General features: G+C 56.2%; 2 protein-coding genes across 5 annotated transcripts in view; one reads left to right on the forward strand and one right to left on the reverse strand.

Moving 5' to 3' along the window:
• Positions 1-104: 104 nt before the first annotated feature.
• PRKCSH (protein kinase C substrate 80K-H) lies at positions 105-11140 on the reverse strand. Of its 4 annotated transcripts, none has more exons than XM_015598288.2 (18): positions 11021-11140; positions 10521-10673; positions 10204-10320; positions 9550-9645; positions 9399-9456; positions 8407-8524; positions 6825-6954; positions 4379-4463; positions 3526-3604; positions 2765-2851; positions 2319-2492; positions 2152-2245; positions 1633-1702; positions 1246-1335; positions 982-1056; positions 789-888; positions 546-709; positions 105-412 (listed from the first exon to the last, which is right to left on the reverse strand). In XM_015598288.2, the coding sequence occupies exons 2-17, from the start codon at positions 10594-10596 to the stop codon at positions 563-565; spliced, it is 1596 nt and encodes a 531-aa protein (XP_015453774.1). In that variant the 5' UTR covers positions 10597-10673; positions 11021-11140; the 3' UTR covers positions 105-412; positions 546-562. The 4 variants fall into 4 exon arrangements, with proteins under 4 accessions (XP_015453774.1, XP_015453786.1, XP_006905905.1 ...); XM_015598300.2 differs by having other exon boundaries at positions 2340-2492; positions 11025-11125; XM_006905843.3 differs by having other exon boundaries at positions 11025-11124.
• A 114-nt stretch (positions 11141-11254) lies between these two features.
• The window catches only part of CCDC151 (coiled-coil domain containing 151), an 11075-nt gene continuing 8146 nt past the window's right edge, over positions 11255-14183 (forward strand). Inside the window, exons 1-3 of the mRNA XM_025040005.1 lie at positions 11255-11951; positions 12944-13065; positions 13186-13263. Of these exons, the coding sequence (XP_024895773.1) occupies positions 11708-11951; positions 12944-13065; positions 13186-13263 (444 nt within the window). The 5' untranslated portion in view covers positions 11255-11707. The remainder of the gene's footprint in view (positions 11952-12943; positions 13066-13185; positions 13264-14183) is intronic.

Consider the following 14183-nt stretch of genomic DNA (forward strand, 5'->3'; position numbering starts at 1 on the left):
GAGGGGACCAGCCCAAGATCCACAGACAGCTGCTGCCTCCCACGTTCTGCCCTCTGCCCACCCTTGGCGCATTTCATGCCCAAGCAAAACAAGGCGGACATAGATGGGTTGGAGGTTCATGTTTATTGTTTCGAAGTCACAGTCAATTCACTGTCCCCACCAGGAGGGGAGGTAGATGCCCTGGGCAGGGGGCGGGGCAGGCTGGGCAGTGAGCCATCAGGCTGGGCCTGGGGAGGGTGTGCTCCTTTAGTCCATCTTTGGGGGCTGCTGGGGCCAAGAGTAGGGCAGGGAGCTCCTCACAAATCCTGCCCCCATGGGAAGGACGAGAAGACTCAGAGGGGGCAGGTCTCGATCCACAGACTGTGGAGTGAGTGGGTGGCACTGCTGGGGGCTGGTTCCATGCCTTGAGGTTCTGGGGCCAAAGAAAGACCCAGGGAGAAAGAGACAAAGGGACACAGGTGAGGAGAGCAATGGCACTGGCCTAGGTTCCTTAAACGCCACTGCATCCCCAATCCAGGCAGACAGAGACCCGACTCCCTACCCACCTCTATGCTGGGCAGGGCTAGAGCTCATCGTGGTCGCCATTGGCAGGCGGTTCAGGGGGCGGCTCTGGGCAGGCGGCTGGTGTCATCAGCTCCATGAGGTACTCGCAGCGACTGGGCTCCATGGTGCTGGTCACCACTGTCTCTTTCCCACATAGCAGGCGCACCTGCGGAGGGTGGGCTCAGCCAGGCCTGGGTCCCCCAACTCCACCCCCTACCTCTGTCCCCTGCCCACCAAGCACTTACAGTGGTGGAGCGGTTGGGGCCCTGCCAGCAGCCCGTCCCCTGCTCGTACTTCATGATGCTGAACTTGTCGTGTTCCGGGCCGGCCCATGAGCCCCAAGTGCTGCGGAAGAGTGGGGTGCTAAGGGTGGGCCAGCTGGGGGCCTGGAGGATTGCAGGGGACAGGGGAAGGGGGATCCAGCCTGAGCTCACTCACCCGAGGTTGGTTGGGGAACCACCGAGCTTGGGTTTCTGTGAGACAAGTTTGAAGGGACAGAGCCGGTAGATGTACCTGTCATGGGATGGGGCTGGTGGGTGGGGGGAACACAGGGCCCCAGCCTCCCTGACGTGCCTGCACAGGCCCCTCAAACTTCAATGATCAGCCCTAAGGCCACCCCCGCTCACTCCCCCATGACCTTGCTCAAACTCGTGGGACCCTCCAAGTCCACCCGCCTGCCCTGGGACGGGGAGGGGAACACACTCATTGGTGGTGAGCTCATAGCACTGGCTGTATAGGTAGGCGAACTCCCCGTTGGGGCCGAAATCAAAGGAAATCTCCTGTTCCAGGTTCCTGGAAGGGAAGGACAAGTGGTGAAGGGGAAGTCAAGTCACCACAGGCAGACTCAGGACAACACTGGAAGGCCCTGTGATCCATCAGTGGAGGGCCGTGAGGGAGATGGGCTCTGGCTCCCCATCTCTCCGCCTCCTGGGGACCCCCCCCTCAGGAACCACTGCCATCTCTCTTCTTTGGTGGCAGTAGTTGCCTCAGCAACTTCCCATTACCACCTCCTCTGGGGAACGGGGCAGCAGGCGGCCGTGGGGCAGGTGGTGACGCGGCCCTGCTGTGGCCAGACCCGTGGCCCCATACCTGATGGACTCCTCCATGTCCCTCAAGGACCGCTCAGCCTCCTCAAACTTGTTACGGGCCTCCTGGGCAGCTAGGGGGACAGAATGGGGCAAGAGGTCAGAGGCGCCCCTACCCCCATCCAGGCAGGGGGTACGTGGACATGCCTGCTTCCCTGCCCCCCGGGCCTGCTGTGGGTGAGGACTGGGCCAGGGACGGCCCTGTGGGCCTGCCAGCCGCAAGGCAGACCCCAACCCACCGCCCAGGCTCTCGGCTCCCAAAAGAAGAGGGTGAGGGTTCCCAGGGCCCCACTGGCTCCCCGCCTGCAAGGGTGGCACAAACAAGTAGCAGCCGTGAGGCGGCAGGAGGGCCCCTGGGGTTGGTAGGGGTGGCACTGGCCTCCCCAGGCCCCAGACGTGCCCTCCAGGATGTCCCTAGACCCCCAGGCTTGCTGGAGGAGCAAGTGGGGCCTGGTTCTCGGGCCCCTGCAAGTGCAGGAGATGGGGGGCAGGGTCTCCTCCCTCTCAAACCGTGAGACCTCACCATCGATGAAGGCCTGTGTCTGCTCGTCGTAGGGTGGCATTTTGTCCTCAGTGGGGCTGGCTGGTTGGGGGGGCACGAGTGGGGGTGGGGACTCCTGGCAGAGGAGCAGCAGAGTCAGTGAGTGACCCTGCCCCAGCTCCACACCCCCTTCTCCCCAAGACACACACCTTGGACTGCTCCCCCTGCACCTGGGAATCCCCCTCCTCCTCCTCTTCTTCCTCCTCCAGCTCCTCCTCCTCCTCTTCCTCTTCCTCTGTGGGCAGTGAGGGCAGCGGGGGCTGCTCCTCTCTGGGCTCCATCACGTCAGGCACAGATGGCGCCAGTGGGTCAGTGGGCAGCACCTGGCCGGCATATGGGGTGCTCTGTGCTGTGGACTTGGGGTCTGCCCTCACCCCCATGGGGCTGGGCCCACACTCACACCATCGCCCTAGGGGAGGCCCCAGTGTCTCCGCCCCTTCCAAGGGGCCTGGAGGGACAGCTGGGGTGGGAGGTGCTGAGGTGGCCCAGCTGGCCAGGGTGGCCCAGTGCCAGAACTGGAAGCAGTTCCTTTGTGAGGCATAAAGGGGTGGAGCAAGGGGGTGCAGGACCACGTCCTCTCCCCTCCCCCACTGACCTCTGATTGGTACTTGTCCCTGATGGCAGCCCAGACACGGTCGTGGAAGGTGGCAGCGTCCATCTGCACATCTCCCCCAAGCAGGGTCTGTGTGCGTGCGGTGGAGCAGCGTCAGGATCAGGGCCTCCAGGTGGCCCTCCTGGGCCCCGGGGACTTGCGAGGGGGGCCTCGGGCTGTGGTGCCAGGCACAGGCCAGCCCTGCCCTCCCCAGGCCACGGCAGGCCAGGCTGGGTGAGGCACAGCAGCCGGAAGTGGGCAGCACGGCTGGTGGGAAGAGAAGCCCGCCACCAACAGGGCGAGGGCAGGGGGACAACTGGAGAGACCAGGGAGTTAGAAGACCTGGGAGAGGCCAAGAGGGGCAGGAAGGGACCCAGCAGGGGACAGTGACGGACAGAGGACCAGGGTCCAGACTGCAGAGACAGAGAGCCAAGGCCCACGTGTGAGGAGTGTGACTGGTGTGACTCATGGAGCCAGTCGGGGCATGTGGGTGGGAAACCAGGCTCTGTCTGGACCAGACACCCTGAGGCGCCCACATGACCCCACCAGGTCCCAAAGTGGTGCTGGGCAGTGCCTTCCTGGCTCACCCAGGTAAGGCCGGGCTGCACGGGCCACATGAGAAGCCCCAGCAGCTCCAGTCCAGGGCCAGCGGGGAGCTTTCCATGGGAGCAGCCCACAGCCAGCCTGTCCCCCGCTTCCTGGCTCTGAAGTCACCTGGGGCAATCCCCTCTAGGAGTCCCAGAAGAAGGGGCAGGGTGGGGTACCTGGGCTTCCCCTTCTGATAGCACCCCATCCCCATCGGTGTCCAGCTCTGAGTGGGTCTGTAGCTCAGCCAGGGAGACCCTGCAGGGACAGAGGCCAACAGAGGTGTGAGCAGCAGGAAGTTGGGAGGTGAACTTTAGGGTCGGGGACCCCACCCAGCCCCCACACCCAGAAAGAGCAGGTCCTGTCCACCTGGTCCCTTGCCTCCTACCCCTTCCTTAAGCCTCTACACTGAAGGGGCTCAGAGGAGGGGAGAGATGGGCGGGATCAGCCTCTCCTCCCGACCTGCCAGCAGCAAGCATTTCCCTCCACCCTCAGAACCCGAAGCATCCAAACTGCCCTCTGCTTGGTGCCCTCCACCCAAAGGAGCCCAAATACCCACAATGCCCTGGGCACCATACTCTGTCCCCCCGCCCACCACCATTGCCACCCAGGGAATGACCCGCCCTGCCTATTCTGCCCCTTGGTCCCCATGAAGCTCCCCGCTCCTAGCCAGGGTGCCTACCCAGCCTGCTTGCTCCCAACAGCCCACTCTCCACTGAGCCATTTGCTCAAGGTCGACGAGCAAGTTCAGGGGCACAGCTGGGATTCAAAGGGGTCTAGTTTTGACCAGAGCAGGCTTGGGAAAAGTAATGGGATCCCTTGTCTCAGCTCCTTAGGCGGGCACTTTCCCTCATCTCTTCCCCACACCCTGGCCTGTTCTGGACCCATTTTACTCAGAAGTAGAGGCTCACTCAAAGAGGGCTTGGGACAGCTCAGGCCCCATGGCGAGGCGGGGGGCTGGCTGATTTGTAAAGGCAGGTAGGTGGGAAGAGGGGACCCCAAGCCCAGGGCGGGCACCACAGACACACTCACGCCCCATCCATGTCATCGTCCAGCTCCTGGAAGGCAGCGGCTGCCAACTCCTGCTCCCGCTGGGCCTTGGAAGCAGCCTGCTGCTCTGTGGAAGGCCCAGCTCTGTCAGCCTTGCCCTGCCCGCTGGCTCCCTCCACCCTGCGACCTGCCCTCTCCCATCGCCGGCTATGTGCCTGGCCCTACGCTGGGCACAGGGGCCCTGAGTCAGACCACTGTCGGGGAAAGACGGGGCAGAAGCCAGGCAATGACGAGGGATGGCCAGGGTGGGGGTGGAGGAGACAAGAAGTGCCAAATTGTGGGGAGATTCTGAAGGGGGAGCTGATGGGGTGTGCAAACGGGTCAGAGGTGGGGAGCAGTAGAGGACACCTCTGGATCTTTGGTCTCAACAAGCTGGGGCTATGAGAAACCATGCAAGGGGCAAGTGGGGGGACCATGCCTTATTTTTGCCACGTCTGGGAGGCCCCAGGAGAAGTGAACCGAGCACCCCACCAGGTTCACTCTCCAACATGAAGGAGACTGGGGAATGAGATGCGTGGGGACATGGCCAGGCAAGGGGAGTAACCTGGTGAGTGTGAGGTCCCTGTGGGACATCGAGGGGTAGGTACGTTCAGGTACAGGTGCATTTGTGAGTAGAGAACCAAAGAGGGGAAAACAGAGGTCAGGGGTCCAACCCAGAAGGGGCACCGGGATCTTGGGCCCACAGAGCAGGAGTGTGGGCCATCAGGAAAGGGGAGGAAAAGCATCCTCATGGAGCAGCGGCTCCCATGGAGATGGAGATAAAGTACAGACTTAGAAAATGGGAAGTCCGGGCCTCAGAAACCAGGACAAGGAGTACAGTAAGCCCGGTTCAACCAGGATGGAGAGAAAGAGGCTATGTGGCTTCACAGCATTGGAGGGGAAGGCCAAGGTTGGGGAGAGCTGTTTGGGCAACAGAGGTCTGAGTGTTATTTCTAGGTAGAGGGAAGATGCCAGGCAGAGATCACCCAAGAAAGAGGGAAGATAACCGAAGGTCCAGGCTCTCCAAGGAGCAGGAGACAGTGAAGCCAGGGTGTGAGGGCAGAAATAGCCTCCACTAAGAGGTACCTCTGCCCAGTGAGCCATTGGGATTCTGGACAGGGAGCCTGTATGCAGTCAGCTCCTCCCTGGTTTCCTGGCTCCCATTCCTCTTCTGCTCAGAATCCTCTATGGCTCCCACCTCACTTGGGGTAAAAGCCCAAGTCCTCCCCCAGGGTCCCCAAGGCCCTGCACAACCTGCCCATTAGCACCTGCCCTTGTCTCCCAATTCTCCTCAACAACTCCCTCCAGCCACACGGCTGCCTTGCTGCTTCCCCAAAGTAATGGGATGTTGCCTCAGGGCCTTTGCACCTGCTCCCTCTGCAGGCAAGGGCTGGCTCCATCTTGTTCAATGCTGTATTGCTGGCACCTGGGGTGTGCTGGGCACACAGCAGGCACTCAGCAAATGCTTGTTGGGTGAACTACTAAATTACTGATTATGAGAATTCAGGGCAGAGAGAGAGAAAAAAAGAATGCAGCAGATACCAAGAGATGGAGGAGATCAACAGTGTGGCCTCAGAGCATGGGCTCCCTGGCTCCTGGTTACTAGCCATACGAGCAGCTGGGGCCTCGCCTCCAAATCCTGCCAATAATACTTTGTCTTTTAACTAGCTGGGAGTAGAAGGCTTCTGCCCATCTGCCCCATCTACCCTGCTTCCATGGTGTGCCTCCCCCAAAGAGCAGACTGAGAACAAGGTCCAAGTCTTCCAATTTTCTGTAATGGTGGCATGACCTGACAACAGCAAGAAAATGCTGGACACGGCATAAAAAAAATCATCTTAAAACCAACCAAGGCAATAGGAATTGCCAGGGCAAAGAAGCACTTGGGAAGTTAAGAGATGTATAAGCTGGTTTTGCCCTAAAGTACTTTGCCAATCCTAGCAAATATGGATGTCTGTTTTGATGAGAACTTGTGGGGCCAAGGAGATGGAAATCAAAGTCTAAGGTAGGGAGCATAATAACAGACACCCTCCACCTCAAATGACTATACTGTGACCCCACAAGGCTATTCCTTCAGGAAGAGTGACTGGACCGGAAATCACCCAGCCTGCACTCAGATCTCAGCTCACACTGCCTGAGAGGCTGGAGGAACCTCTGGCCTGAATTTGGATTTAGGGACCTCCAAATGGTAGTGTTCCCATATGGCTGACAGAAAGAAAAGCCCCTTCTCTCTAGAGAAAAACCTCTTGTCCTAGGCTGCAAATTCTTCCTATAAATGACTGTCAAATACAATGACCAACACACAATCCAAGATAACTAGGCGCATGAGAAATTGAGCATCGTGATCCAAAGTCGAGAGAGAAAACAGATGACGATGAGCAAGAAGTCTCCTGGGCGCAGGCTCTTCCTGGGCCGGGAGCCAAGGGCAAGTAATGGCCACCCTGTGACATACCTTCCCACAGCTTCTGGTGCTGGTCTTTGGCCTCCTTCTCTGGCTTCTCGGCCTCCTCCTTCACCACCCGCAGCATCTCCACCTGGTCCTCCAGGGACTTTTTTCCGGCCTGTAGCTCAGCAAGCTTTTGCTGGGTGGGCAGAAGGCAAAGGGCGAGCTCTCCTTACATTCTGCCTTTTTCCTCACGTACTGCCACCTCCCTGCCTCTACTCCACAGGGCGACCACGGGATCTTTCTAAAGCACACACCAGCCTCGGTCCCCACCTTGCTACGGTTCCCCACACTGGAGAAACCCAAACACATCAATGTAACCCCAAGGCCCCATGGGACCAGGCCCCTGCTGCCTCTCCAGCCCCATCTGCTCCCTTGCTATCTTAAAGTCTAGATCTGACCGCCCTGACATTCAGACTTCTGAATGCTCTCTGCCTGCAGTTCTTCGCACTCTGCCTGGATACCTCTGAATTACCCAACAGATTTCAGCTTAGAGGTCTCTTCCTCCGGGAAGTCTAACCTTTTCCCCAAGACTGTTTTGGGGGAGGTGGGGGGGACCAAGTGAGAGTCTCCCGATGCCCCACCACCCCAAACTTCCCCTTTCCCAGAAGCCCTGGGCATCACCTTCTATCTGTCCACCCCCAGCAGACAATGTACCCTTGAGGCAGTTTCTGGTCTGCTGCCAGCTTCGTGCCCAGTACACGTCACACCTTGGGCCCCTGTGGATACTTCAAGTAGCAACAAGTGTGCCAGGCAGGCTCAAAGCCAAGGGTAGGGTCCCAAGCTGTAGGGTCTTAGCCTGAGCCCCCACGGGATCACTTTCCTCCCAAGACCTTGGCTGACACCTCGGCCTGGCTTGCTGCCAGGATCCTCCCAACTCCCCAGGAAGGCAAAGACCACTTGGAGATAACCTCGCCACAACGCTCCACAACTATCTTCTGAACTTGGGAGGAGCCTCACTGGCCCATGTATTTGGGGGGACCCCACTAGCCAGGCCATGGGGATGAGAGAGAAAAAGCTGGAATCTTCCCTAGGCAGAGACAGCTGGAGCCTTTGCTCACTGGGTCAGGCAGGAGCCCAGGAGCAGTGCTGAGGACCCTGACACATCAAATAGCCAAGGGGGTGGCAAGCAGGGGAGGGAGACACACACCTGGGGACACACCCTCTTCTGGCCCCCAAAGCACCCACCTATTGAACTAACCCAGCTGCTGCTGACTGACACAGACTTGAGTCCTCCCCCAGAGCTGGGAAGCCACACAATCATCAGCCTCACCTTACAGATGGCAGAACCACGGACCCGAGAGGCAGAGGCATCCCTCTCGTTCCAGGAGGCAGCAGAGCTGCTGCCAGCCCCCTTTAGTCTGACACCTGAGGTCTCGGTAAACGCCAGTGCCGACCACTGTCCACCTGGTAACAGCTTAACCAATGACTAAATGCCTGGTAAGCAAATAAGTAAACCAAAACACAGACAGTAACTGGCCGCAGGACACCACTCATCGGGAGCAGATGTCAACCCTATCCGGCCTCGCCAGCTCATGTTTCTAGACCTCAGGGCCCAGATCATCCTGGGCTGGCGCCACGGGCTCCCCACCTGCTTCTCCTCGCGGGCCTTCTTCCACTCCTCAATAAGGATCTTCTTCAGGCGGAACCCCTCACGGGTAACCTCTGCTATCTGCTGCAATGTCTCTCTCTCCTTACGGCCCTTCTCTCTGGGGTGGGAGGGGAGACATACAGGCACCACCAGGGGGCACTTAGGACCCATCATATCTGCCTCTTCTGAAAGAGCTCAACCCCACCTGCCACCTCATGTTGGGAAAAATAAGACAGAAACTTTCCTCCCCACACCTCTCCCTCTCTTGGCCTCAGAGCCCTGCATCCTTGTCCTTGGGAGTAGGGACCGTGGCCAGGGTTTGCCCACCCTTGAGGTCAGGGGAAGGACTAGGGAGGACTGGGATGGGGGACTGGAAGTTGGCTCCCAAGAGAGAAAGGGACATAAGTCAGACTCGCGGACAATCTGGCCAGTAAGCATGTTGCGCATGATTCACCCTCTACTTAAATAAAAGTCATTTGGTCAGAAAAGTTTCCATAAATATTAGGACTTTTGGTTTCACTAAAAAAACCAATCGGGCCCTGTCACCTGTTATCAACTGACAAGAGTCAAAGGCAGCTGTCTCTTTAGATGCCACAAGCCCCACCACTCCCTACTGCCTTACACTCAGCCTGCTTCTGCCATTTAATTACCTGTCTGTGGGCATTTCAGTTTCCAGGTCCTGTTGCACAGCATAGCAATTAAACACATGGAGTCTCAACTCAGACCGACCCAGGTTCAAGTCCTGGCTCTGCTATCTCCTAGCTATGTGAACCTGAAGAAGTCTTTCTTTCTCCTTTCTAAACTTGAGCTCCCTCACCTGTTGAACAGGCAAATGACTGCACCTGCTTCCAGACCAGAGAGAAAGCTGGCGATGGAGCATTTACAAAGCACCTGGCAAAGTAAGCGCTCAATACTCAAAAGCAGAAAAGAGGGGGCCGATTCACTGGGCAGGTCAAGGAAAGGTCCTGGAGGGATGGGTGGCACCCACGTACTTGCAGATGTTCTCACAGATGATTCCACTATTGTACTCATCCGTCCCGTCACAGCAGTCTGAGGACAGAGGTAGAGGGACCATCAGACCCAGCAGTGTCCCCTCCCTCCACCTACTGCCTTTTACCCCAACCCCGGTGGGATCTCACTTACCACAAACTCCGTCATTGACCCATCTGGAAGAGATGTACAAGGACTTGTAGCCAGTGTTAGTGCAGTGGAAGCTGCCATTAGGACAGGCGGCCGTGCCTGTGGGAAAGAAGGGAGGGTTTCTGGAGTGTGCTCAGGGCCTGACACATCCCATCCACCCAGACAGACCACTCCCTCCCCCAACACACATGCATACGGGGAGCACAAGAAAAGCAGGAGTAACCAACGCCGAGTAAGAGCAAGAGACAGCTGCACGCTCAGGGCCTGAAACAAAACTTTCCAGTGCTCCCTCCTGCCTCTCCCCACCAATGCCTTCAGAACAGGGCCCCCAACTCCCTCGCCTTCACTCTGCCTCTGTCTGCCCCTGGGACCCACCTTCTCTCCCACCTCTGAGTGCTTGCAAATGCTGGATTCTCCATCTGCAGCACCCTTTAGGACGCAGCTGAGAACTCACCTCCTCTCTCCAGGCTGGGTGGGGGCCTCTTGGAGCTCCCACAGTGCCTGTTGCTCTCCTCACCAAACCACCCACCACTCGCTTCTGTGCCTGCTTTCCCGCTCAACAGGGAGTGGGACTGCGTCTGTCTGGGTCACCACACGGGGCCTGGAATTCACCCGGTGCTCAATAAGTGTCTAATGAATGACTGAAGAAAAACTCACCTGGCTCATCTGAGCCATCCTTGCAGTCACAGTAGTCATCGTTGACGTGATCGAAAGGGATGGTGGCCAAACCGTCCAGGCAAGTAAAAGGCTTGGACTCATCATAGAAGTGATGGTCTGGGGAGAGAGGGAAAGGATTAAGCCTAGGGCTTACGTTGAGGAGGCCCTCTCAACCTAACAGCACTCTGCCTCCACCCACCAGCGAGCTCTGTACCCAGAGGCCGGGAAAGTGAGGCAAAAGCCTACAAACATCTACCCCAGGAGCCAAAAATCAGCCCCTTCCACACCCTTCCTCCCACACCCGGCGGCAGACTCACTGGTGAGAGAGACGCCCCGGGGCCGCTTGACCTCCACGGCCCAGCACACCGGGAGCAGCAACAGCAACAGTAACATTTCGGCAAAGACTCGGAGTCCGGAAACAGGTTCCGTGGGAGGAAACTGGCTTCGGGAAGATGCGCTGTGCCTCAATGCTGCAAGTAAGGGCGGCCGGTAAGTAGCAGAGGGCTACATCCAACCAAAGGAAAGCGCCTCTTCCTTCAGCCAATGGGATTCCTCCATCGCTTCAGGGCAATGGGGGCTCATCGGGGAAGATATGGCGTGTCGAGGGGGGTCTCCCCAATCCTGCCCAGTGGAGGGAAGTCTGACTTTGCTCCTATCAAGAGTGGGGATCTCAAAACCTCCGCTCCATGTGGCCGGGGGTTAAGATATCCAATTCCTACCAATAGGCTAAGGGGTTAACAATCTCCTCTCCCGACGCACGACCTCAGGTTACCCCCAAGAGGAAACTGGGGTGCCTTCCCGACCCCTTGTTCATCACCTACACGAGGCAGGAGCGAAGGTCAATATCCACCGCGCCCCCCTTGCCCAGCCGCCAACAGTTCCTCCTGCAGAAAGAAAGCGGAAATGTGCTGTATACGTCACTTCCTGTAACACGCTGCGCACCCGGAACGGAGGCTCGGTGACGCCATGTTGAGAGTGGCAAATAAGGTGTCGGAATCTAGACAGCCATCTTGGATAAGACTGTGAAGCTTTAAAGAGGGTAGTTCTGCAGGTTCACGCTTAATGGCGGCGCAAGGTGCTTCCATCTTGGGAGTGGCGGGTTCTGCAGTCACAAAAGAAAGATCCTGAAAAATGCCCGCGAACCTCAGGCGGGATTGGGGGCAGGGGTGGGAGGAGGAGGAAAAAAAAAAGGATGAGCACGTGACTCTAAAGTAACCTCCCCCGCCATCCTACTGCGCGACTCTGCCCCATCCCCTGTTGGGACCAGCCCTCCGCTCAGCATCAGCCAATGAGAGCAGTGGTGCAGAACGCGGGCGGTTTCCTTGGGAGCGCCGGAGGGAGGAGGGGAGGAGGTTACCTAGCAACCGGGAGATGCTGCGAGGCCCCGCCAAGCGGTCGGAAAGTGCATTTCCAGAGCCCGAGGAACCAGAGCTGACGGATTGCGAACAGGAGCGATTACTAGTCGCCCCCCTACCCCTCAGGGGTCTTTGGCCCCAACCCAATCATGACGTCTCCCCTGTGCCGGGCGGCCTCCGCCAACGCCCTGCCTTCTCAGGATCAGATTTCGACCTCTTCCAAGGCCAAGGGCACTATTAAGGCTGAGGCCAAGCACCGCCACCCTAGAGGCAAAGGCGCCGCACAGGCTTGGCCTCCACTCCATTCCAAGAAGGGACCTGTTTATGCCAGCCGGGGGAAGTCCGCTGTGCACACGCAGGTGGCTGAGTTACAGAGGAAAATACAACTGTTAGGTAAGATGGCTCCAAAGGGCATAACAGGGTCAGGAGTCAACAGCGTCCACTCAGACCTCTGACTAGGCATGGTGTGACAAAGATGTTTCACTAGCATTCATCCGGGTGGTCAGTTTCTGGAGACAAAAACTCATACTTGTTCATGGTTTTCCTCATCTCATAAAACTTTTTCTGGGCTCAGAGCCAACCTGACTGTATTTTATACTTTTGTGTAACCTCAGTTCTTATATTATGCATGATGTGGTGAAGAACATAGATTCTAGAGCCAGATTTTCTGGATTCAAATCCTGGTTCTGCATATACTCATTGTTTGCCCTTGGGGGACTAACCCCCAAGAGTAACCTAATTGCTCTCAATTTCTCCATCTGTAAAATAGGGATAACAGTACAACCCCATAGGTAGTTGAAATGTGATAAATGTCTAGAGTAATGCCTGGAAGAGGACTATTTTACTCCCCAGGGGACATTTGGTAATGTCTGGAGACATTTTTAGTTGTCACATTATTAGTGGGGAACTATTGGCAACTCGAACGTAGAGGCCAGGGATGCTGCTCAACATTGGACAGTGCACAAGACAGGTCACCACAGCAAATAGTCGTCCATCCCAAATGTCAGTCATGCCAAAGTTAGGAAATCCTGGTGTAAAGAATTATTGTTACTGTTTTATTGTTATTAGAAGGTAATCTTGCATAGTGATTGAAGGTATGGGCTTAGGAGTCAGACTGCTTATGACCTTGAACAATCTAATAAGCATGAGCCTCAGTCTTCTTATCCATAAAATGGTTATGATGTGGATATGGATATAGACCTACTGGCATATGGCGTTTGATACCTGGAAAGTTCTTAATCCAGCAACCAACACATGATAAATGTTCAAAATGAAATATTGTTATAATATTAAGTTGATGATTACAAAAAGGTCATCCCTCTGGGAAGTCTTCCCCAACCCCCCATGACGCTCTGCTTGTGCCTGTCCACCTCATGTGAACCCAGAGGGTGACCGGAAGGCTTTTTATGAGAGTAGCCAGTGGAACATCAAGAAAAATCAGGAAACCATCAACCAGCTACGTGAGCAGACCAGGGTGCTGCAACTACAGCTGACGGACCTGCTCCAGGTGAGGGTACAGAAGCAGGTGAAGATATTCCAGTGGGCGGGGCCAGCATTCTCAGGTGTGAGGCACTGCCTCAAGTTGATGTGGCCTGGATAAATGGCAACTGAACTCCTCTCCTTACAGGGAGATGAGAAAGTGGTCCAGGCAGTAATTCGGGAATGGAAGTCAGAGAAGCCATACCTGAAGAACAGGACAGGCCAGGTTTGTCCCACCCCCACTCCACTAACCATCTCCATTTCTAGCCTGGATCCCCTCCCCCTCTGGACTCCCTCCCTCCTATCCCACCTTCTCTAATGCTTTCTCCACACCAGCTACCACTCATTTATTTACTCAATCTTTATTACACGCCAACTATGTGTCTGGCATGGTATTACGTATTAGTGATCGTTCAGTGAAAAAAAAACGAACCAAATCCCCATTCCCCAAAACCTCATATCTTAGTGGAGAAAACAGACATAAGAACAGGAAATATAGAAAAAAAATAATTTCTAGCAGTGACAAGAGAAACAAACGAAACAGTGACTTACTAGAGAGATGGATGGGGACAGGAGTTCACACTTTAGATTGGGGTGTGGGGTGATCTAAGAGGTGATATTTGAGCTGAGAATGGGCCAGGCTGGAAATGATCTAGGGGAAAGCACTCCAGGCAGAAGAAATAGGAAATGTAAAGTCCTTGGGGGTAGGAACACTTGTAGAATGTTGGAGAAGCAGAGGGAGACCAGTGTGGCTGGATGCGAGTGAGTGAGGAGGGCTCAGAAAGAGATGAGGTCAGGGAATTCACAAAGGGCTGAACCTTGTAGCAGGCCTGCTGGCCACGATGAAGAGTGCAGATTTTATATGCTAAGAATCAAGGAAGTAGAAAGTGGACTGTGAGAAAGCAAGAGTGGAAGGCAGGAGGTCATCCCGGTAAAGATGGCGTTTGCTGCACTAGGATGAAAAGTACTGGAAATAGGAAGAAAGAGAGCTGGGGTAACCTTTAAAATAGAACAGAGAATTGCAAAGAAATTGAATGTAGGTGGGAGAGAAAAAGAAAGTGAGGATGACATCAAGATTTTAGACTCGAGCACCTAGGTGGATGGAGCCGCCATGAGCTGAGATGGGGAAGTTTCAAGAAGGGCAGG

This window comes from Pteropus alecto, unplaced genomic scaffold (assembly GCF_000325575.1).
Source record: "Pteropus alecto unplaced genomic scaffold, ASM32557v1 scaffold761, whole genome shotgun sequence".
Classification (NCBI taxonomy): domain Eukaryota; kingdom Metazoa; phylum Chordata; class Mammalia; order Chiroptera; family Pteropodidae; genus Pteropus; species Pteropus alecto.

Coding starts and splice junctions, on each gene's coding strand:
- PRKCSH (XM_015598288.2), bottom strand. CDS start 10,596: ATGTTACTGTTGCTGTTGCTGCTCCCGGTGTGCTGGGCCGTGGAGGTC. Junction 9,457..9,549: donor GGTCAATGACGGAGTTTGTG/GTAAGTGAGATC, acceptor CTCTGTCCTCAG/ACTGCTGTGACGGGACGGAT. Junction 1,336..1,632: donor GACATGGAGGAGTCCATCAG/GTATGGGGCCAC, acceptor CTTCCCTTCCAG/GAACCTGGAACAGGAGATTT.